We start from the raw sequence: 22,879 nt of genomic DNA on the forward strand, positions 1-22,879 counted from the left end.
GAAGACCAAACCTAGACTGTCATCCTAAAAAAAAGTAAGAGCCTATAATCCTTGAGCATAAATCACTTCATATTTATTTGGATACTGGTGTATAATTTTAAACTAACGAAGAATAAATTACATTTGATTCCTCTTATGTATTTAACAAGGGCAAACCGATAAATTACTAGAAAAAAAGTTAAGATCTGGATAAGACAAAAATATTTATAGACATAATATTATTACCATTATTATTATTGTTGTTGTTGTTGTTGAGGGAGAGTGTATATTTATTTACTTAGGCTAACATCTAATTATTCCTTTCTGTGCTATTAAACATTTTACAGTAAGGTTTTTTTTACAGCAATACATCTGATTTACATTGAACAACCTAATCCCCAAAGTAAACAAATATAAATAATAAAATAGAAAACAAATAAATAGCATGCATATCAGAAAAACAAAAAGATTTTTAAAAATCGCATCATTTTCTTAAGTTCCTTCATAATGTCTCAGAAACTCAGTCGCTCCATACAATACATGATACCTTCACGCACATTGAGATCCAGAAAAATGTTTTTAATTACTGATTTTTAGTTTCAAAACGCTTACAGTCACAGTACACTAACCAGATTCTGTTAATGTTTTAATTCTTAGTCCTCTTCGTAATGACTTAATCATAATTAACATTCATCTGGTGTAAGAATGACAGCGCTTCTCTGTCACCGTGATTTTTTTTTATTTCAAATTACTCCTTTCATTGCACCACTTTGCCTCTGCTCGGGCTCATTTGTCGCATGTGGCTTTCCGTAGCGCCACGCTCTGTGGGTGGAGATCGTCCACGCAAAGGCAAAGAGGTCAAGAGGAGGGGAGGGAAACCACGTGTGTTGAGCGCCACCACCATGTACTGCTCTGTCCTTCCTCTGTAGCCTTGTTTTTGTAAGCCGCTGCTACCCTTCGCATGTAGATTCCGGACCAGGTGTGAGCCTCAGAAGCGGACCGGTTCTTATTCTGCTTCTCGACTTAAAACCACAGCACACTGCTGAGAGCTGAAAGCTGCACGGAGGGGGGCAGTTTCTGGAGCCACACACTGACTGCCGACCATGGTGAGCAAGACAGATGACATCCCGGCGTCAGTGCCTGACTGTAATCCGGTGGATCTCCAACGGGACGGAGCCCAGGAGGGCACTGGGACCAGTAAGGGCTGCCTGAAGGAGTCCTGCGGCTGTGGTGAGTCCTGCTGCAGACCGGCTGAGGTCATCAGGGATGCAGCGACAAGACTTTGTCCTCCGAACCGGTGCAAGCCTCCCTGACTGTGTTTAGTCACATTTGCGTGCAGCGTTATGATCTTTAAGTGCTTTCACTCCGTTGCACACTTCAAAGTATTAAGAGTGAAGGAGTAAAGGGGTAATTATGCTGTCCACTCATTCTGAATGAGAAGTATCCCACCCTCTTAGTGATACAGAAACTTGCTTATTGAGGCTTTTAAGACGTTGTTCTAACGCGATTTTATGTTAAATTAGTTTAAATGGATATGCTGTAGTCTAATATTGCTTTCAGACGTATGCTAGCTCGGGCTAGGACACTTTCCTGACATCTCCTGACCCAAATAATTAGTTTCTGGTGTCTTGTGTCCAAAATACAAACCTTCTGACATCCAGCTGTAGAACGGTAACAACATCTATCAATTTCCATAAAATGGCACTGCTGTACTGCAATTTATCGCAGTGACTGTCATGCACTTTCGTCTGACACCAACATTAAGCCATGCTAACTCCAGCAGCTCCAGCTCCACACAGTTAGCATTCCCAGCTAGCATGCACTTAGCTATTGCTCTGTCCAGATCTTTTCAGACCAGAGAACATGAAAACTTGCGCTAAAAAAGCCGGATATCTGTGTTCAGACTTGAATCGATAGAGCAGCACATGACGGTGTGAGCCAGTTCACTCCGACGCACATGTTCGGTAACAGGGTGTCAGTGGAACCGACTGAAGGTCACCTTCACTGGAGCCTCTCTCTGCCCACAGACACGCAAAGAGGGCTCGGACACACGCCGAGTTTTGCGCTACAGGGGCCCTGTGTTGGGCAGTTTAATTGACAGGCGTGGTCCATCGTTATAACTTTGTTTAAAGTCGGGTTTTCTGCGGTGACGCCGGTGAGCCACTCAGCGGCTAGCGGCAACACTCTGACCGGTGTTGTGTCGCAAAAAGCGCCGTTGCCGTAAAAAGACTTTCCTCACAAGAAGCACATTTAAAAGCATTCTTGTAAAGTAGTAGTTATTACTAATAATGCTGTAATATTTTTGTATACTTTAATTGAAAACACATCTGTAAATAGTTATTTTATAATGTTGTATTAAGTTGAAGTTGAAGATAGTATACGATTCGGCACACTACTAAAGGACTATTACACTGTTTTTTAAGGATTCTGCAGACTCTTTGATTAGCTATACTTGAAAGATTTACTGCAAACCTTTTTTTAAAATTCTTTAAAATAGTATTTTTTTTTATGTTTAGAACAGAAATCGCTGAAGTGCAGCTTTGGGGACCTTTTAGGATTTCAGTGTGACTCCAGTTTGCAATACAAAAGTTGTTAAAAATTTTGCCCAAATTAGCTTAAGTAGTTGGTTTATAAATGCAGTTTTAAAATGGTTTAGTAACAGGTTTTTTGCGTAAACTTCTTATGAAGGAAAATGTTGCAACACTATGTATGTGGTCAATTTTTAAATAAGACATATTACAAATATTCATCCAATTATTCAGGTTTTATTTAAAACTATGCTAATTTTTAAGCCTAATAGTACTTTTAACTCGACCATATGTTTCACTTTCATTTTAATTTTAAAGAAAGTAGGACCACAAGCATAAATCAAATTTATTATTAATATTTGTATTATCTCTGTTTGTGATCCACAAGTGTCTTGATTTTGGTCAGTGTGGGAAAAAGTTTGGACACTATTGACTTAAATCACTATTTATATCCCAAACTATTCATCTATTTGAGAAACCAAATGTCTTTTTTGCACATTTAGGACATATTAATCTTGTTGTAAACATCAGGTTTCACACTAGTCAAACCTGGATGAAATTATTAAACACCAACTTCATACTCTTCAAAATAATTTATTCATAAGTGCTTTATTTTGTTTGGGAAAACACGTTCTTTTTGTGTTTCACACCTTGAAACAAACTTTTAGATTTTAAACCAAAGGTCGCCCAGAGTCTTTAAAATCAGCATAATGGCCCTTTAATGGAACAACAAATCTGACACCGACTTCCGCGCTGCCGTACCGGTTGCTGGTGACGACAGAGTCGTGCTTTACGGCACAACACCTGGAAGCGGAAGCTCGCTGTTGCAGAAGTCATGATGTGCGGCGAGAGGAGGAAAGGTTACGCTGAAAACACAGCAAGTGTCGCGTAAAAAGGTGAGTGCGGCGGAGGTTAAAAGTTGCTGTCTCGACTGTGAGCTGCTGCTGGAGGCAGATGAAGCTGATCTGAGCTCCGTCAGGGAGTTTAAAAGCTGCAGAGCTTCAGGAGACACTGCAGCCGGTGGCTCAACATGTGGAGAGGACACTGAATTGTCTCTGTGTCTGGGTGACAAGGACCGATCAGCTGCTGCCACATAGAGGGGTTTCAGGACTGGATGATGAGTTGTCACTCACTCATAATCAGATTCGCCATAAAGAAACTAAAATGAAAAGATTAAGCATAAGGCAGCACTTTTCATTTATGAAGTTTTCTTCTTCTTAGTAGTTGGGATTTCCCCTCATCATGTCTTTCTAATTATGCAATCTAGTCATCTCTCATTTATATTGGTGAACAAATGTTTCTTGCTTTCAGATTGCCCTGCAGATTGTATTTGTTTGCATGAGACCTTAATCAGATTCATGGCCTAATCATGTGTCAGAGAGGAGTTGTAACAGGAGGAGGCTCTCAGCGGGCGGCACTGCAGACACATTAAGGTGAGGGTCACTTTCAGTGGCTCTAAAGAGCTTAGAGCTCTCGTGAGTGGAAGATCGGCCCAGTTAATCCAGGAATCACTGACACCGTTGGCATCGATGCTTCGTGCGAAAAGATGTCATTTCTAGTACTTTCTAGACATGACATGATCTAACAACCATAAAAGCAACAATCATTGACTGCTGCTGAAATAATTTTTAACCTTAATAACACCTGTAGCAAAACTAAGAATAAGCTTGCATATATTAGTCTTTCTTTTGTGCTCTTTATAGACCTACTAGTTGGTTAATTAGTCAGGCTATCAGCTCTGGTAGTGACATACTACTGGTAACTTGCTGACTGTAGATTTAGAATAGCGTTGCCTTAATCCAAGGTATGAGTAGTACGTCTTATAAAACAATTAGTCTGTCCACCTTCTGGGTTTCTACACAGTCCTGAAGAAACATAGAAAAAGCTTTTAATTATTTTTTTTCTACCTTAAATAAGGAAATGTGTTTAAGTTTCCAGACATGGTGACTTATTCCAAATTTTTTTTGGGGGGAAAAAAAGAGAAATGTAAAAGTCTGGAAATTAATTTCTACTTTTCATAGATTCACATAAATATTACAAAAACTTGTCTCTAACCATTTCGGCTGTCTTTGGGTTTGAGAAGCCACATAGAAATACAAGCTCAATTAGATTTTTTTTATTATTATTTTAATCCCCGTTACATTTTATATCAGGGATTTTAGCAGAACCAAAGTTTCTTCAAGTGGGCACAATGATTATTTGTTTTTATTTTATTTTGAAGCCGACTATAGCTGTTAAAGTTTACTGATTGAGGCCAAGTTATGATTGGAGAAACGTAAGCATCAGATATTTTTACCACACCACCAAATCAGACTCCCGCTTCATTTGTGCTTTTCATAGTTTATCAAGCACACAGATCACAAATCCTCATCACTGGACGAAGATTTGCAGGTTAGACATGTTGTCCTCAAATGTTCAGGTACTGAAGTTGAAGCCTGGATCTGGAACGGTGTATATTGTTTTAAGATGAAATATGCGTAGCAGCCCTGCAACTGCGTTCCTGTAAACAGAATTACAGAGAGGCCTTGTGGGCTGTTTTTGTTTTCAGGGTTGTCAGGCTGGTTAATTTAGCTCTGGCAGCAGCCATGGTCCCGAAGTCAAGGGAACCATTGCTGTGAATGAGTGAGTTTGCTGTGAGCCTTCACTTGTTGGTGGAAGCGTGAGGCTGTTCTCGTCACATTGCGTCTCAGTTAGAGCCGTGTTTTGTGGATTTCATTCCTTGGCCTCACAGAACCCCTCCTCAGCCTCGAACGGTTTAATTGTGTGGGGTCTGGTAAACAGAGCCTGTAAAACGAGACGCGCTATTCTGGGTTTTGGTTTCAAATCGGTGTTTAAATTGATGTAATTACGGTGTCCTGCATATCTGTGTCACAAAGAGATACACAGACTTCACAGACTTCTCTTTAGAAACAACATTGGATCCTGTCCCTTGATTTAAATACTGACGTTATTACACATATTTGCTCTTGTTTCCCTCAGTTTTTAAACAACTTTATTCCTCCAGTTTGGAGCTTAATGGACTCAGATTTAAAGAGATTAGTCTTTGGGAATTTGTCCCGATTTGTTGACCTTGTTGCCTTTGATAAATGCTGTTACTACTTACAAAATGAAAGCACCTTCTGCTACATTTCCTAAAAGGTACCAGCATGTTTTTGCAGGTAAATACGTCTGTTTTCATTTTAATGAACAAATTACTGGGCAGTGAGCGATATAGAAGTCAAATCATTTGTACTAAATGTGAATTTCTAAAGAATTATACAATCTTTAGAAACATATGTATCTCTGCACTTTCCGCCCCCAAAATATCGTCCGACGCCAATTTTAGTGCTGATCCCTAATCAAAGAAAAGATCATATTTGGGTTGTTCAGACAGCCATGAAAAAGTTGGAATTGTGTCATAAATCTGCAGTGTGAACATAGCGACTGACGTATTTAGAATAAATTGCAGATCAAGTCTACTGTCATCTCCCATCTGGGTGGTAAATTTAGCATTTATCTAATAAAAGAACCAGCTGCAAGTGCATCCGTCTGTCTGTCTGGTGTGGAGGTAGAAAAGCAGTGGGCCGAGCACACGTCCCTGAGGAACACCTCTGTACACAGAGTTGAGGGATTACATTAATTAATCCCAAACCCTACCAACATTTTATCCTGCAGCATGTTATCACACTCCGGTGGAGACGATGCTCCGCTCTGGTACCGCATGAACACGGATCAAGCTACGCTGTAACACTCGACACCGAGCCCTCAGCTGCCTCTCGCGAACGAGCCGGTGTGACCTCTCTGAAGCTGTTGTGCTTGTTATTCAGAGCGTGCCTCCCTCCACCTTTTCAGCGCATTCATAGCCAGCCGGGGTCACCGTCCAGCTATGACGCCCCCCTCCCCTCTGCTTTCAGTAACCCTGACGCCGTTAAACTCAGCAGCGAGCAAGGACGCGTTTTGCTGGCAGCAGTTGTGTCCCTGTGAGGGAAAGCAGTTGTCTGACAGACACATAGTTGGCCTAACCTTTGTTTAATTTAATGTCATGTTTATTTTTGGTGTGTTTGGGGGGAGGGAGGGTTTCGGGAGAGAAAGGTGCAGTTTGTGTATTTACAAGGAACGATGCCTTTAAACTTAGATGGTTAGCGAAATTACTGACTTGGCAGCTGATTTAAATACTGACGCCTCTTCCTTTTTTCCCTCCCAAGGCCTCCTGGCTGAGCTGCTAGCAGTGTTGCAACAGTGTTTGTCTGAACAGGCCGCAGCTGGAAATGCTGTTTCTAGATGAGCTGGTTACTTATTATCGCATTTTTGATATAATCATTTGTAGATTCTGCCTCTTTTTCTTCTTTTTCTTTTTGGGTCAAATTGTTAGTCGATGATTGAAAGTGAAATAACTAATATTTATTTCGTTTTCTTCAGGAGCCCAGAGATAAAAAAAATATATATATTTTTCTTTAGTTTGTTGGCGCTTCCATCGTTTTTTTCTTTATAAGGTGAACAGTGAGATTGTCCAGAGCCGGGCAGCTTGTGAGCTGAGATGGTTTCCTTGTCGTCTGATCAGCGTAACGGCTGAAGAAACGAAACGGGGAGGGTTGGAGAATGAGAAATATCCAGCAAGTACAAGAAAAAAATGAGCTTAAAGAGTTCACCACACAGGAGCAGGTTTAAGTTTTTTGTGTGAAAAACAAAAAACAGTTTTCCAGAAAAGTATGGCAAAGGTGAATGAAAGGATGCTTCATACTTGACTCCATAGTCTAAAATTTGTCTTTCTTTCTTTGTATCCTTTCCTTTTATAGCCCTACATCTTCCTTTTTTTCTTTCCTTCCCTTTTTCCTCCTTTCCTTCTTTCCTTGTGACCTACCTGTCTTCATTCTGTTCTCACCTTCTTTTTACCCTACATCCTTGCTTCCTTTCTTGTGTCTTTCCTTACTCTCTCTCCTCGGTGTCTTGCCTTTTGTAGGTTAACTTTTATTATTTATATTTTAAGATGAACACAAGATGCTGGGAAGTCTGGAAAAGCACAGAATAGTTCCTAAAAGACTGTGGGAATTGTGGAGGAAGTGAAAAGTTGCCCGTCCGTTAGAAGAATCGCCTTCATCTCGGTGTAGAAAAACATTTCTGTTCCGTTGCTTTAACAGCAGGTCACAGCGCAGGGACAGCCATGGTGAACGGAGACGGCGCCCACACAGAGGAGGGAGAGTCGAAGCAGGACGGGAACAGCGAGGCGGACGGCGGCGAGGACTCCAACGAACAGGAAGTGATAGTGATCCAGGACACGGGCTTCACCGTCAAGATCCAGGCGCCCGGAACCGAGCCGTTCGACCTGCAGGTACAGATTAGCTCCTTGAATAGATAAAACCAGCAGCCGTCGTGTGTTGGATAAGGACGGCGGCTCATTAAGGGAGTCTGAGCGGGTTCTAAGTAAAATACCTCTTCGGAAACAACAGACGAAGTGATTAAGCCTGCTTACGCTTCCTAATCTCCGTTGTTTCGCCAGGTGTCCCCCCAGGAAATGGTGCAGGAAATCCACCAGGTGTTGATGGACCGGGAGGACACCTGCCACCGCACCTGCTTCTCCCTGCAGCTGGACGGGAACGTGCTGGACAACTTTGCCGAGCTCAAGTCCATCGAGGGTCTGCAGGAAGGATCGCTGCTCAAAGTGGTTGAAGGTGAGCGCTCACTTCCAACAGAAACCCGACTTTAACTAGACCCTCAGCTCCTTCTTAACTCGTAATGTAAACTCAAATATACAGACACGTTTGATATATTAGAATATTAGTGAAAAGTTGATTAAATTCACAAACTTCTTCACTTAGTAAAACACATTATATCGATTTGTGTAAATGTATGCAAGCCTTTGTTTCTGTTATTATGAGGATTTTCTGCTTATAGTTAATGAAAACATTTAAACATTTAAAGTTTGAATATTACGTAAGACCAATAAAAAAAACTTCAAATGGAGAAATAAAGGCTTAATGAAATATATGCTTAATACCAGCTTAAAGGTTCTTCTTCTCAAAAAGTACTTTTAATCTGACAAACTCGACTCACCAGGACACATATAATGATTTACTCAATGTGTCTACTTAGTATCATAACAAAGGCAGTCTGCAGACAATTTTATTCTGACAATATTTTCAGTAAATATTGTAAATATTCAACATGCATGTTCACTGGGATCAATTTCAGTTCAAATTACACGGATTAAATAACTCAAATATTCATAATTATGTAGTAGAGAACCACTAAAATGGGTTGGAATAAAATAAATCTACACATTGGTGATTCTCAGAAACTTTTGCATGTACTAGATGCAACATATTGACACGAAGGAAACGGAAATCATTAAAAAGCATCGTGAAGCGTGACTCAGTCGAGCACCGTTTCCCCTCTGCTGCATCTCATCCCTCGCTCTGCAGAACCGTACACTGTGCGCGAGGCCCGCATTCACGTGCGGCACATCAGAGACCTGCTGAAAAGCCTGGACCCCTCAGATGCCTACAACGGCGTGGACTGCAACTCGCTGTCCTTCCTCAGCATCTTCACTGACGGAGACCTCGGAGGTACGACGCATTTGAAAGTTGGATAAAACTTTCTTGCCGGTTTTATTAAAGGGAGGGATTCCTCCCCACTGTTGCCGTATGCTTGCTTGGGATGCAAGATTGCTTTATTCTTACTAACTCCTGGAGGTTTCCCCCTGTGTCTTAAGACAGTGGAAAGCGAAAGAAGAAGGGCACCGAGCTGGAGCAGATCGACTGCACCCCTCCGGAGCACATCCTGCCTGGCAGCAAAGAGCGCCCCCTGGTGCCCCTCCAGCCACAGAACAAAGACTGGAAGGTTTAAATCCGCCTCTGCTCCGCTCCATCTCTTGTTACGATATAACCTGAGTTTGTCTCGTTAGTCAGAAACCAAACATGCGTATCTGTGACTCCATCGACAGCCCATGCAGTGCCTGAAGGTCCTGACCATGAGCGGCTGGAACCCTCCGCCTGGAAACAGGAAGATGCACGGCGACCTCATGTACCTGTACATCGTGACCGTGGAGGAGCGCCACGTCAGCGTCACGGCCTCAACGCGAGGCTTCTACCTCAATCAGTGAGTCTGATTTTCATTCTCCCAGATCCTGCAAGCTCCTCCGACTGAATGCTGCCAGGTCTGTCGATAAATAGTCTTTCTTGCTTTGTTTTTGTGCAAGAACAAGAAAAGAAATTGTAGACTGGACTATAAAGACTGCATCACTGCTTTGTAATTTATCCCTAAAAATTGGTTGTATAGAGTTTCAAATTGATTTGCTGCGTAGGATTCGGAACCAGCTCAGGTTTCTGCCTCTTTGTTAATGACTTTCAGATCAACAACCTACACCTTCAGCCCCAAGCCAGCTAACCCCAGCTTCCTGAGCCACTCTCTGGTGGAGCTGCTGAGCCAGATCAGTCCTGCCTTCAAGAAGAACTTTACCTCGCTGCAAAAGAAAAGGTGACGATAACCTACTTTTAATTTAGCATCAGTCTCCCACATTTGCTTCAAGCTCTAATGGTAATCGTTCTTGCGTGTTTTACGGTCCGTATTACTAGCAAAACAAGTTAAAACCTTTACTCCTTTTCACTCTGAAGTAATTTGAAGGTATTGCTTTGTTTAACTAAGGCAGGGGAGTCAAACTCATTTTCATTTTGGGCCATATAAAAAATATGAATGTTCTTAAAGGGCCACTTGTGCCAGAATGTATTGATAAAACCCATTGAACTGTTGAAATATCAATAAATAGCTGCTTGTTTCAGCATTCAATAAGAGTTTGTTAAAATGAAATAATATGAAACATCTTTTCACACCATCCAGAATTTTGTGATTGTTTTTCTGCAACCATAATCACAGATTTTGTGTTGCTAATTTAGTCAATCACAAACTACAACTTGGCGTCAAGTAAGGCTGAGGCAGCTGTCTCTTAAACCCATTTTTTTTTTTTAATACCAATTTTGAGAAGAATTTTCAGTAAGATCAGAAACAAATGTGGGAATCTGTTGATTTGGTGTGAATTTTGTGGAAAAACTTGACGGACTTATTTGGAGTCTTAGAGGGCCACGTAAAAAGCTACAGCGGGGCCTGATTTGGCCCCCAGGCCTCGAGTTTGACACACTTGAACTAAGGGAATACTTCTAGAAAATGTGCAGGAGGCGTAACATCTTAGTTATTAGACAGAATATTTTTCTAAAACTCCACAATGAGTAGGAAACCGTACGTAGAACAGAGTGCTCCAACAACGTCTGCTGATTCAGATTAATGTGGACGTGTCGTATGAGAAGGTTAAACATGTGAAAAGGAGCCAAACAGCTGAGCCGCTTCACCGGTTCTCCACTGCAGGGTGCAGAGACATCCGTTTGAAAGGATAGCCACGCCTTTCCAGGTGTACAGCTGGACGGCTCCACAGGTGGATCACGCCATGGACTGCGTCAGAGCTGAGGACGCCTACACCTCCCGCCTTGGCTATGAGGAGCACATACCGGGACAGGTGGGTGCGGCGAAACCCAGCTGTGGACGATGTCGGGAGCTTCCATGGCGTAAATGTGTGTTGGTTTGCCTTCAGACCAGAGATTGGAACGAGGAGCTGCAGACCACCCGGGAGCTGCCGCGCAAGAACTTACCTGAGCGACTGCTGCGGGAGAGAGCCATTTTTAAGGTACTGCTGAGACTTCCTGGATGCTGGACGCAGGAGCAGAGTGTTTTCTGAATGTTTGTTTTTTTTTTTACCATATAGGTCCACAGTGACTTTGCAGCTGCTGCCACTCGCGGGGCCATGGCCGTCATCGATGGCAACGTCATGGCAATCAACCCCGGCGAGGAAACGCGCATGCAGATGTTCATCTGGAACAACATCTTCTTCAGTCTGGGCTTCGACGTGCGGGACCACTATCGTGAGCTCGGTGGCGATGCCGCCGCCCACGCTGCGCCGACTAATGACTTGAACGGAGTACGTGCTTACGGGGCGGTGGACGTGGAGGGTCTCTACACCCTGGGCACAGTGGTAGTGGACTACAGGGGGTACAGAGTAACTGCACAGTCCATCATCCCAGGGATCCTGGAGCGAGAGCAGGAGCAGAGCGTCATCTACGGCTCCATTGATTTTGGAAAGACGGTTGTGTCTCACGGCAAATATCTGGAGCTGCTCGATAAAACCAGCAGGCCACTGAAGGTCAGGAACTGTCGTATTTACTCTGTTTGGTTTTATCGAATGAATGAACGCATTCTCCAAATACTGGATGCAATTCCTTATATATAAAGGTTGTATATAAAGGTTTAATATCTAAAAAACATTTTAAAAAATCTTTGTTTTTTTTAACCCATCTCTTCCCTGTGCTTTTGTTAAGGCCATTACAAGAACAGACATTTTGTTTTCTTTTATTCACGGCTACAGGTAGAAGAACAAAATTATTTCTCACTGACGTTTCACACGTCATAGTCCTAGAAAATCTTACTGGGTTTCTCAGCTTGGACATCAGAAATATGCATCAAGAACTCCCAAGTCGGGGTTAAAAGAACAGAATGATGATAATTTGTTGTTGCTCCCTTTGAGAGAACAAACTTATCTGTTCTTGTTCAATATTTACTTGGAAGAAGAGTTATGCTGTCTGCCTACTTGTTGCTCTCTGGCTAGTCGGCTATTGGCTGCTTTTTTCAGTTGCCTGTCTGCTGCTTCTTGCGTTTTTGGATAACTAGTTATCTTTCTCTTGCTCTTTTTGGGAAGCTAGGTATTACTTTTTTGTATTCTGCTGTCTACCTGTCTAGACACCTCTCTCCTGCTTTATTTGACTAGCTATTTATCGCTTGTTTTTTGTTAGCCATCTGTCTTGATTTTTTTTCTTGCTAGCCATTTCTGTCTTCCTTTTTCAGCTAGTTAGCCATCTCTCATTTTGTTTCGGCAAAAACTCGCCAACTCCAGTTGGTCACACTTGCTAGCTATCTACCACTCCCTGAAACATTACCTCATTTTACCACATAAATATGTTGCTACTCTTTGCAAATTTACCCTAATATTTGTTCAACTTCCTGTAGAGTCTGAAAGGAAGTGGTAAACTGTATCGGCACTGAGCTGTCCGTAGATTTTCCTGCCTTTTTATTTGTATGCTCAGTTATTTAAGAAAAGGAAATAAATATCTAACTAAAAGTCTGTTTTCTGTAATGCCTGTCCAATGTTTTAACCTCTGTTGTTAACATTGGCATCACTGGCTTATTGATGTTTTTTTTCTCCTGTAAATTCCAGGTGCAGCAGCACAAAGTGCTGAATGAGAAGGAAGAGTCAGTGGAGCTGTGCTCCTCCGTTGAATGCAAAGGCATCATTGGTAACGACGGCAGACACTACATCCTGGACCTTCTTCGAACCTTCCCTCCTGACTTGAACTTCCTGCCTGTGGATGGAGAGGAGCTGTCTGCAGAGAGCCAGCGTCAAGGTTTCCCCCGGCAGCATCGTCATCGCTTGGCTTGTCTTCGCCAGGAGCTCATCGAGGCCTTCGTCGAGCACAGGTGGGCGTCGCTCTGCTTTTCCGGAGATTCTATCTTCCTGCCGCTAACGTTTGAATCAAACTATTTGTTTTGTTCCTCTTTAGATATCTTCTTTTTATGAAGATGGCAGCGATACAGCTAATGCAGCAAAAGGCAAACAAGGACTCTAGCAAAACAGACGTGCCCGCCATTACCGAGACCTCGGCGACAGACGGCGGCGTTGATTCCACACAGACTACCGCTGCACAAGCGTCGGCAGACAGCACAGACCCGACAGACAACAACAGCACCTCTGCTGCCCCACAAATGGCACCTGAAAGTGAAGAAAGCTCCTCAAAGCCCACAACAAACGGGCCTGTGGATCCCACAGGCACCCAGAATGGGGAATGCAGAAGCCCATTGGAGGGTAAGGAGCTTGAGGAAAGTATTCCAGGATTAGCCCAGGCCAAAGAGCTGGCGGAGACCTTAGTGTCCGAAGATGGATCCGGTATGGGTACGTCTAGAATCGTCCAGAACAAGCTGGGGCCAGGACAAAGCAGAAAGAGCTACTCTGGTGGATGGGTTCATTGATTAAAAGCAAGGGGAACCAGACAGTAACTGGATTTATTTGCGACGACAGTAGCAGAGTATTTTAAAAACGGATAAACGTAAACAGAACTCTGCTGTCCGCCTGACTAGCGGTCCCTGCTAATGTCCTGCCTGCAGTTGGGGAAGAGTTCACATCTCCAGCATGTGAACCCTGTGCAGTACAGATCTGACCCTAATGACCTAATCAGTGGTTGTGGTGCTTAACCCAAAGTGATTTGTGATGGTGCTTTATTAAAACAGCCTGATCTAATCAGAGGTGTCTGTAGCTCGACTGGTGGTGGTCCAGGAGTTAAACTGTGGGTGTCCAGTCCTCCACACTGGCGTCCTGCAGGTTTCAGATGAGTCTCTGCTCCAACTCGGCTGATTCAAACGGTCCATCCATCTCCCTCAGCATGTCAAACCTCTGCAGAGATCTGCTAATGAATCAAACATTTGATTCAGAAGTGTTGAACCAGGGAAAGAAGGAAAACCTGCAGGACGCCAGCCGTGACGTAGGCCATGTCTGTAGTAAGCTGCAGTAAATGGATTTGGTCGATGTTTCAACCTGCATTGTTGTTTGCTGAATAAAACTGTAGCAGAAAAGCATCTGCTTCAGAAAAAGAAAAGGGAAAAAGTCAGATTAAAGTGTCTGTTTTAAACTTGCTACGTTCATGGCGTGAAACACTGAGCGGTTCAGACGAGCTGTTACAATTTCTTTTTTTGTTTTCATTGGTGGTCTTTTGTTAATTTATTTAAATCTGCTGACAAACAGATCCCAAAAGCCGCGAGGTGGTCCTGAACGCCTGCAGGGCCGTGGGCTCCATCAGCAACACCTCGTTTGATATTCGCTTCAACCCCGACATCTTCTCCCCAGGTGAGCGTGAAAACGGGATTTGACTGGCTGGAGAGGGAATCTAACCTGCTCAGGATATCTATAAATCAAGTCCTGAATTCAAACTGAAAATTGATTTTTAATTGATTTCCTCTCGCAGTCGATTAGGTGGTTTTAATCAGTATTTCATGAAGCGTTCTGGTTATTTTTCTTTTTACACACTGAGGTTGCTTTTTATCAACACTGTTTGGTTCAGCGCACATTTATTACCACAAAAAAACAAATAATAACCTAATAATACCACTCAGTTGCTTTAGTAAACCAGTTGCATAAATGTGTGTAAACAAAGTCACTTATACTTTCATTCAGCCATATTCTTAATGGTCTTCCTTGATGAGCTTAACAAATAAACCGCTGCTGTTTGCAGACCCAACACACAAACTTGGCAAACTTCATCACTGTTTAAAATTATTTGTTTTTTGTCTTGAAATGTAAAATATAGCGGTTCTAGTTGCAAGGAATACATGGTTTCTGTTTTAAAACTTTCTCAAAATATTACATTTAATCATCTCAGTTTAAAGCCTAAAACATTACATTGAAAATTTAGATCTTAGGTTTAATTTTTTATTTTTTAATTTATTTCTTTTTTTATGTAGTCACATCTTAAATTGATAAACTTATTTCTTCTCTTAAGTCTTATTATGTCCAATAGATGCTTCTTTGTATTTAATAAGGTCTGGCTTGGAAAACTTGGATTTTCTCAACTAAAACCTTTTTTATATGTAGATTACTTTGTAAAAGGCTGCAAAGTTGTTTGGCTCAGTGCAAAAGCAACTGAGCCAAACAACAACAAAAATGACCAGAGTTGGATGTTTCATTCTTACATAAAATAAAAGTTATGGGTCTGTTGTTTTTGTCATCTTCTCTAGTAGATGTAGGTTTTAAATCTGCTCAAACATGTTTTTGTTTTTTTTTTGAGTCCTCCTCGACCACCTCACGTTCCGGTAATCTTCACACCTCTTTCATTTGATGAAGTCTCATCTGACGTGGTTGCGTGTGCTTCTGCTGTTGAATCAGGGGTGCGTTTCCCAGACGACACGTTGGAGGACGTCCAGAAGCAGAAGCAGCTCCTCAAAGACGCCGCTGCCTTCCTGGTCACCTGTCAGATCCCGTCTCTGGTCAGCGAGGCTCGCTGGTTTCTCGTCTCTTTGGTTTATTTTTGTTAAGTTTTAATAACAGGCTTAAGAAAGCGGTTATAAAATGGGTTTTGTTCTGTATTTAGTATTAACTAGTCTGGCATTGGCAAGTCTTTTGCATATATTATGCATCAAAGTTGGTCCAGATGCCTGTAAAGTAGTGAAATCATCCTGTATTTCACTGCAGAATGGAAATGTAACTTTATCTTCACGTGGCTTTGTGATTAAGAGTCCAGATAATAAAACTCAGCTTGATGAACTCAGTTTATTAGAATGTTGTTAAACTTTCAGACAAATCTAGAAATCTGCGTGTGTTTTATCGCCCAGGTTAAAGACTGTTTGGACCACAGCACTCTGCCCATGGACGGAGCCACGCTGACGGAGGCCTTGCACCAGAGAGGCATCAACGTCCGCTACCTGGGGACAGTCTTGGAGTTTGTGGACAAGACCCCCGCCAAAGCCCAGCTCGAGCATTTCTACGTGAGTCCGATTCCACAATCGGAACCATTTTCACCTCAGTTGCAGAGAATTGTCGTGTTAAAATGTTAAACTTTTTCCCCATTTTATCACAGAGGATAGGAATCGTTGAGCTGATCACAAGGTGTGCAAAACACATCTTCAGGACGTACCTGCAGGTTTGTAGCTTTTCACACATTTTCTATCTGCTTAGAGGGTTGGTAAAATGCACGAATGCAAATGCATTCATTCATGTCAATCTATCAAAAATCAGCGAACGTGAATGATGAATTCTGTCCACATTTAAAGAAGCAAAGATATCTGTATTTGAAGGATTTAGTCTTTTAGAACGATTTCAAGAATTATAAGAAAAACAGCAACTGGTAAGAATAGTCAAGGGTGAATTAAATAGATTGCTGTGCTAATTTTCACTGTAGTTATGATGGGAATTTTATCAGGGAGAAACTGAATGTTCAGAATAGTTTCTAAGCTGATGGATGCAACATCATGTCACTGCCCTCTACAAACGACGTCACTTTTTATGAGAGGAAAGCAAATTCCACTGAGTTTATGCAATATGTAGCCTACTCTGTGCAATAAAAGCCCAAAATAATCAGATGGTTTTGCTCAAATATCATGCCAGAGAAAGCAAACAAATACGACTGATTTGGAAAGATAAATAGAAAATCTTCAATAGAGACTGAAATGACTTTCTGTTCAATTGCTTTAATGTTTTCTATTGTAATGTTAAAATTAAGATTTTTGAAGCAAGATTCTAATTTCTTAACTTGTCTGACGTGACATTCACGCTCACACGTTTCCTTATTTTAAACGTTTCTTGTGGAAAAAAACCCCGCAGAAGTTGCATCTACTCCTTTCCCCCAAAGAGAAGCAGGTCCTGGTTCTGAGCTCTGACCATCAGTTCACTCAGACCGGAAGGTTATCCGTCCTGACTCGGTTCAAGTCTTGAACCTTTATATACAAGAGGGAAACCTAAAGCGTCAACAAGCTGTTCTTGTACAGAAAATCTGTGAACTGAGGGTAAAAGTCAGATCTCATGACGCTCACGAAGTCATTTTGAAAGGACCGAACGTTTTCTTCCCCTGCAGGGCGTGGAGCTCTCGGCTCTCTCTGCTGCAGTCAGCCACTTCCTCAACTGCTTCCTGAGCTCCTTCCCCGACGCCGTCGCTCACCTGCCTCCCGACGAGCTCGTGTCGCGTCGCAAGAGCCGCAAGCGCCGCAACAGGGTCCCCGGCGGCGGTGACAACACGGCGTGGGCCAGCCTGACGCCCAGCGAGCTGTGGAAGAACATCGCCACCGAGGCTCAGAGCTACTATCACTTCAAAATGCAGTGGTGGGTCTCCTCTGTTCAGCCCTCGGCTCCCTTCGGAGGCCTGCTGCGTGCAAGCTGACTTGTTGTCGATGCGTTTCCCTCTAGCGAGAGCGTCGACCAGGTTGTGGAGAAGTACGGCCTGCAGAAAACCACCCTGCTCAGAGAGATCTCAGTCAAAACTGGCATCCAGGTAACGGTCACGGTTCCTACAAGTTGGGGAAGTTTCACGTTGGATTTCAGGGTTTTCCAAGTCAGGATAAGTTTGGGAAAAGTACTTGAATTTCCTGACTTCTTTTTTTTCCCTTTTGTTGTCTGAATGCAGCATCCTCCCTTCTAGTATTTCCAGCACGTATAAATGTCATGAATTCACAGTAAACTCTAATGTCTTGTATTTCAAAATAAACGTTTAGAGCTGAGAAATGGACCCTTGGGAAAGTTTGACATCGACCTGAGTTGTAAAACGTTCTCTTACATTGGTTTTGATTGAAGAATTTATTTTGCTCGATTTCCAGATCCTGTTGAAGGAGTACAATTTCGACAGCCGTCACAAGCCGGCCTTCACGGAGGAGGACATCCTGAACATTTTCCCCGTCGTCAAACACGTGAACCCCAAAGCCTCCGACGCCTTCCACTTCTTCCAGAGCGGCCAGGCTAAAGTTCAGCAAGGTGACGCCCTCCTGCCTGCCCCTCTAGCAGAATCTAGCGGGAAACAAAGAAGATAAAGGCAGCTGCTTTTATGCAAGTCTTGTATTTAACGTGCATTCTTTTCTTTTCAGGTTTTCTGAAAGAAGGTTGCGAACTGATCAATGAGGCTCTGAACCTCTTCAACAACGTTTATGGAGCCATGCACGTAGAGATCTGCGCCTGTCTACGCCTGCTGGCCCGCCTAAACTACATCATGGGAGACCACCCTGAGGTCAGCAAATAAGCAAAATCCACCTTAACTCTGTTTTGTTTCATTTAACCTGTAGTTTATACTTTTTTTTAAAAATTCATCTGCAGGCTCTCAGCAACCAGCAAAAGGCGGTTCTGATGAGCGAAAGAGTCCTCGGCATCGAGCATCCCAACACAATCCAAGAATACGTGAGTCACCAGAAAGTCCGACCGCTTCTGAACGTTTCACCAAGATTTGAGAGATTTGTGAGCTGGCTGTTTCTTGTCGTCTCCTTCAGATGCATTTGGCTCTTTACTGCTTCGCCAACGGCCAGCTTTCAACCGCCTTGAAGCTGCTCTACCGGGCTCGTTACCTCATGCTGTTGGTGTGCGGGGAGGACCACCCAGAGATGGCACTAATAGATGTAAGAGCATTCGTTGCTACGTATCCAGAACCTTGCATTCGGTCTGAGCTTGATTGATTTTGACAGAAAGAAAGGAGAAAAATGCCAACCCTGAGATGTGAAAGTTGGTGGAGATTTGCATCTGTTATTTAGCCAGAAAGTTTTTCTACAGAGTTTTGAAAAACTGAATGAATTCACGTCACACTTTTCAGACTTTTAATTTGTGGAAAAACGTCTTTAAAAGCAAGTTAAATAGAGGCAGAATGAGGCATTTTGCTCACCAGTTTGTGTCGGCCCATTACACAAAATCCCAATAAAATACATTCAAGTTTGTGGTTGTAATGTGACTAAATCGCATCATTGAATTACATTTTTTTGGAGGCATTTTAAACCCTAATGTCTCTCTTCTTGTTCTGTGTTTGCAGAGTAATATCGGGCTGGTGCTTCACGGAGTGATGGAGTATGATCTATCCCTGAGATTCCTGGAGAACGCTCTGACCATCAACACAAAGTATCACGGAGCTCGTTCCCTCAAAGTGGCTCTCAGGTGAGCGAAGACTTATTGCAGCAGTGCATGCAGAGAAAATGGATAATTAAGTTTCTTGGCGTCATTTTAAAAAAAATTTGCCTCGTGTTTTTCAGCCATCATCTGGTTGCCAGGGTGTATGAGAGCAAGGCAGAGTTTCGCTCGGCTTTGCAGCACGAGAAGGAGGGCTACACCATCTACAAGAACCAGGTGGGTCCTGCAGAGGTTCACACGCTGGCCTCCACCCCTCCCATCAAAGCGAGCGTCTTAATATTCTGCAAATATCCCCCCTCCCCCCCCAGATGGGCGAGGCTCACGAGAAGACCAAGGAGAGCTCAGAGTACCTGAAGTATCTGACCCAGCAGGCTGTGGCTCTGCAGAGAACCATGAACGAGATCTACAAGAACGGCTCCAACGCCAGCATCATGCCGCTGAAGGTGAGTGCTCCGACTGCGACACCTTCTGTCCGTGGCTGGAGAAAATCTGAGTTACTGAAGTGTCGCCCTGTTTTTTTTTCCAGTTCACCGCTCCCAGCATGGCCAGCATCCTGGAACAGCTCAACATCATCAACGGCATCATCTTTATTCCACTCAGGTAAAAGTCAGAGAAGACGAGCCGAGACTCCGAGGAAGTCTGTGTCTTGGGAAGGAATGGAGGAGAAATGAAACATTTAATGACAAACGTCACATTGCTATGATAAAATGAATCAATCTTATTGCATGTGGGATAAAACGGACGCCCCCGTGAAGCCTTTTTGTTCCCATTCCCAGCCTTCACTAGAAGCCAGACTGCTGTCTTCAGATGGAGTTAATGTGATTTAGATAAAATAAACCGCTTGAGTTGCAAAGAGTGTAAATGTGCAGAATATTGTTGTGGAATAGACATATTTAGTAATTAGTGACCCGCGTTTGCTGTTACTTACGCGTTTGAATGTTTAATCTTAACAGAACATTTACTGCAAACTTTTAATGGTTTTGAGACGTAGAATAGAAACAGGAGCGTTTGAGACGCCTGAATTTTCAAATTGAAGGCAAATATGTCACGTTAAATTCTCAGACGCGTGAGAATCAGCCTTACTTATTTAGCAATCTCTTTCTATTTGATTAGCTTCACCAAACCCAACTGGGTGAACGACGCATCTAATGCAAGACATGACGCCATGTTGGACTGGCATCAACTTGAACGCCTCTTATTGAGAATAATTTGGATAAATAACATGGGAAGAAATCTTAAAGCAGGACGAATATAAACTAAATCTACTTGTGTCTTTTTCCTTTGTAGTCAAAAGGATCTGGAGAACCTGAAGGCAGAGGTGCAGAGGCGGCAGCAGCTGCAGGAGCTGGGAAAGAGCGAGGAGCCCGCAGAGAGCAGCCCACTCGAACTAGAAGACAAAATCCCTGTCGATTAACTTCCAGCAGCTCCAGGCACGGCTGCTTTCTGCTTAAAGAAAATAAGAGAGGAGAGAGAGGCTGTGACGCGACAGCCAAGCGACGGAGCCTGTGGACCTGAAAACTAAGTAAATCAGCTTTGAAATAAACAGGGTGAGGGTGGGGTCAGAGAAGTCCTGGGAAGACAAACCGTATGGACTGTACGACAAACGAATGCAGAGCAGGGGCTTCCTACAAAGTAGGAGAGGGAGGGAGCGGAAATTACAAATGACATAGATTCAGTGTAAAGGTGCAATCAGAGTAAAACTGGGCTCACGAAAGGCGTCCCTGACGAGTGTCGGCTGCTTAGACAAATTTACATTTGGAAAAGAAACGGCTGCAGCTGGAGGAGAGAGACCAAGAATGACCATGACATTATGTACCAGAGCCTTATCTGCCATATCATCACCCCGAAACCACGCTTCTTTTAAGACGCCTCAAAGGTGCTCCGAATGAAACGGCACCGAGCCTGGCCAAGAACTCAGGCCGTGTTACCACTGTGCACGAACAGACCCGAATAAAGGCAGTAAGCCAGAGATTCGTTTCCAACGGGGGCCGCAGAATGTAAACTCCCATCTTTAAGTCACTTTGTAGCAATCAGAGTTCATCCGTAAACCTCCCCGATCAGTCATGGGTTTAATTTGTTCCGTCGTTTGTACGTGCTTCGTCCCAGGACGGGCGCTTTGAACCGATCACTTCATTTGTTTTAATTTGGTGGGGTTTATTTTGTTTGGGTTTTTGTTTGTATGTTTTTAATGTGTGTTGATCATCAGTAAATTTAAGCCATGTTTGTTTTATGGAAAATGTATAGAAATGGGGAAAGGGGGATGTATAGAGATGTATAAATCTTGATTGGATCTAGTTGGTGTTAAGGGAAATCACAGATCTCGAATACGTCCACTTTAAGCCGTAGATATATCCAGATATAAATATAAATATATACTAGCTGTGTTCAATCTTTTATTTTTACATTCAGACAAAACAGAATATACATGCATGTGTGTTTGACGGTGTGCGTCTGTGTGTAGTCTGACCGGAAAATCTGCCGAGCAGGACTGTTTGCTTTCCAAATGTTTTATACCTCCGCACACGTGAAAGCTGTTCAAACGCTGATGCATATTTTCTTAAAACATTCATGGCCACCAATGTTGTTGTAAATCTGCTTACGTATGAAGTTGGTTGCTCTACTCATCACCGCACAAGCTCTCACTTTTGGACTGTTTTTTGTTGTTGTTTGTTTTTATTTTTGTTCTGACTTTTGAAGATTTAAAAACTAGCCAACGTTGAGCGGCACTTATCTTGTGCATCTGCATGACCAAAAGTGGGCAAAGAGCAGGTATGATGATGCAAAAAAGAAAAAAAAAGACTGATAAAAATCTGTTTGTATACATGCAATGTTTCCCATCTATTGTAATTTCCTTACATTGTTGCAGTGTGTAGATGTGTGATTAAAGCAATAGAGAGGGGATGCTGGAGTTTTTGATTTTGTAGAGAATGTTTTTGTACATGGCACAAAACATGCAAAATGGACTCCCCTTGAGTTTAAGATAAGCTTGTTCAGAAGTAAATGTCAAGCTCTTCACAATGAATCCTTTCCCCTAAAACTTGTCTCAGCAGTTGCAGAGCCTGTACGTGCCTCTTGCTTATGTTCTTGAATTGAACTTGGGTCATGGTGGGTGAACTTTAGCAGAATATAAAGCTAACATTTCCCTCTTCTTTTTTTCCTCCGGGTCTTTTGAATTAGTTTTAACTTTAATTTGACTTTGTTCGTGTACTTTGTCAACAGTAACACCAACACTGTCCACAAGGGGGCGCCAAACATCCTTTTGTTATTTTGAGGGAATAATAAAGACTAAAAGCCTGCTGCAGGTGCACAAACGCATTGTTTCTTTTTACAGAACATGATGGATGAGTTTGAGTATAAATTGATTTAATCACCGTTGGACTACAAATCCATACAGAAAACACTTAAAAAATACCATATATGCTGTCACTTGGCCTGAATTGGAAAGCATGTGTGGATGTGTGTTTGAGTATTATGTCTAAGCTGTTTTGCCATATTCAGCGTACAAAGTAAAAAAGATTTTAAAAAAAGACCTTTTCTGAATAATTTTTCTCTGTCAATGAAAGCTTTTCTGAACGTGTAGTGGCTGAATCCACGTTCCATGGCTGTGTGTCTGGTATTTGTGTGATGCTCTTTACATACTAACCTAATTATTATTATTTTTTGGTCTGACTTCTTTTATAATAAATAAAATAATTTAGCTAAAATTTTGCTTGGAGTTTCT

The 22,879-nt window shown here is 42.6% G+C and overlaps 1 protein-coding gene across 3 annotated transcripts; it reads left to right on the top strand.

Moving 5' to 3' along the window:
* Positions 1-864: 864 nt before the first annotated feature.
* On the top strand, positions 865-22,862 carry cluha (CLUH binding protein of NUMT mRNA a). 3 transcript variants are annotated; one of them, XM_015002724.2, is made up of 27 exons: positions 865-1,209; positions 7,625-7,815; positions 7,984-8,155; positions 8,906-9,049; positions 9,196-9,323; positions 9,427-9,581; positions 9,834-9,959; positions 10,842-10,989; positions 11,065-11,157; positions 11,236-11,670; positions 12,739-12,998; positions 13,082-13,470; positions 14,317-14,418; positions 15,454-15,554; positions 15,900-16,052; positions 16,145-16,207; positions 17,138-17,382; positions 17,467-17,551; positions 17,874-18,027; positions 18,138-18,277; positions 18,364-18,444; positions 18,534-18,659; positions 19,064-19,185; positions 19,281-19,374; positions 19,467-19,601; positions 19,685-19,758; positions 20,446-22,862. In XM_015002724.2, the coding sequence occupies exons 1-27, from the start codon at positions 1,083-1,085 to the stop codon at positions 20,570-20,572; spliced, it is 4,170 nt and encodes a 1,389-aa protein (XP_014858210.1). In that variant the 5' UTR covers positions 865-1,082; the 3' UTR covers positions 20,573-22,862. The 3 variants fall into 3 exon arrangements, with proteins under 3 accessions (XP_014858210.1, XP_014858211.1, XP_014858212.1); XM_015002725.2 differs by having other exon boundaries at positions 13,082-13,383; XM_015002726.2 differs by lacking the exon at positions 865-1,209 and adding an exon at positions 3,257-3,403.
* Positions 22,863-22,879: the final 17 nt, after the last annotated feature.

The sequence above is a fragment of the Poecilia mexicana genome, unplaced genomic scaffold, assembly GCF_051168715.1.
Source record: "Poecilia mexicana isolate PSO_F unplaced genomic scaffold, ASM5116871v1 scaffold_13, whole genome shotgun sequence".
NCBI lineage: Eukaryota > Metazoa > Chordata > Actinopteri > Cyprinodontiformes > Poeciliidae > Poecilia > Poecilia mexicana.

Coding starts and splice junctions, on each gene's coding strand:
- cluha (XM_015002724.2), top strand. CDS start 1,083: ATGGTGAGCAAGACAGATGACATCCCGGCGTCAGTGCCTGACTGTAAT. Junction 7,816..7,983: donor CCGAGCCGTTCGACCTGCAG/GTACAGATTAGC, acceptor TTGTTTCGCCAG/GTGTCCCCCCAGGAAATGGT. Junction 8,156..8,905: donor GCTGCTCAAAGTGGTTGAAG/GTGAGCGCTCAC, acceptor CTCGCTCTGCAG/AACCGTACACTGTGCGCGAG.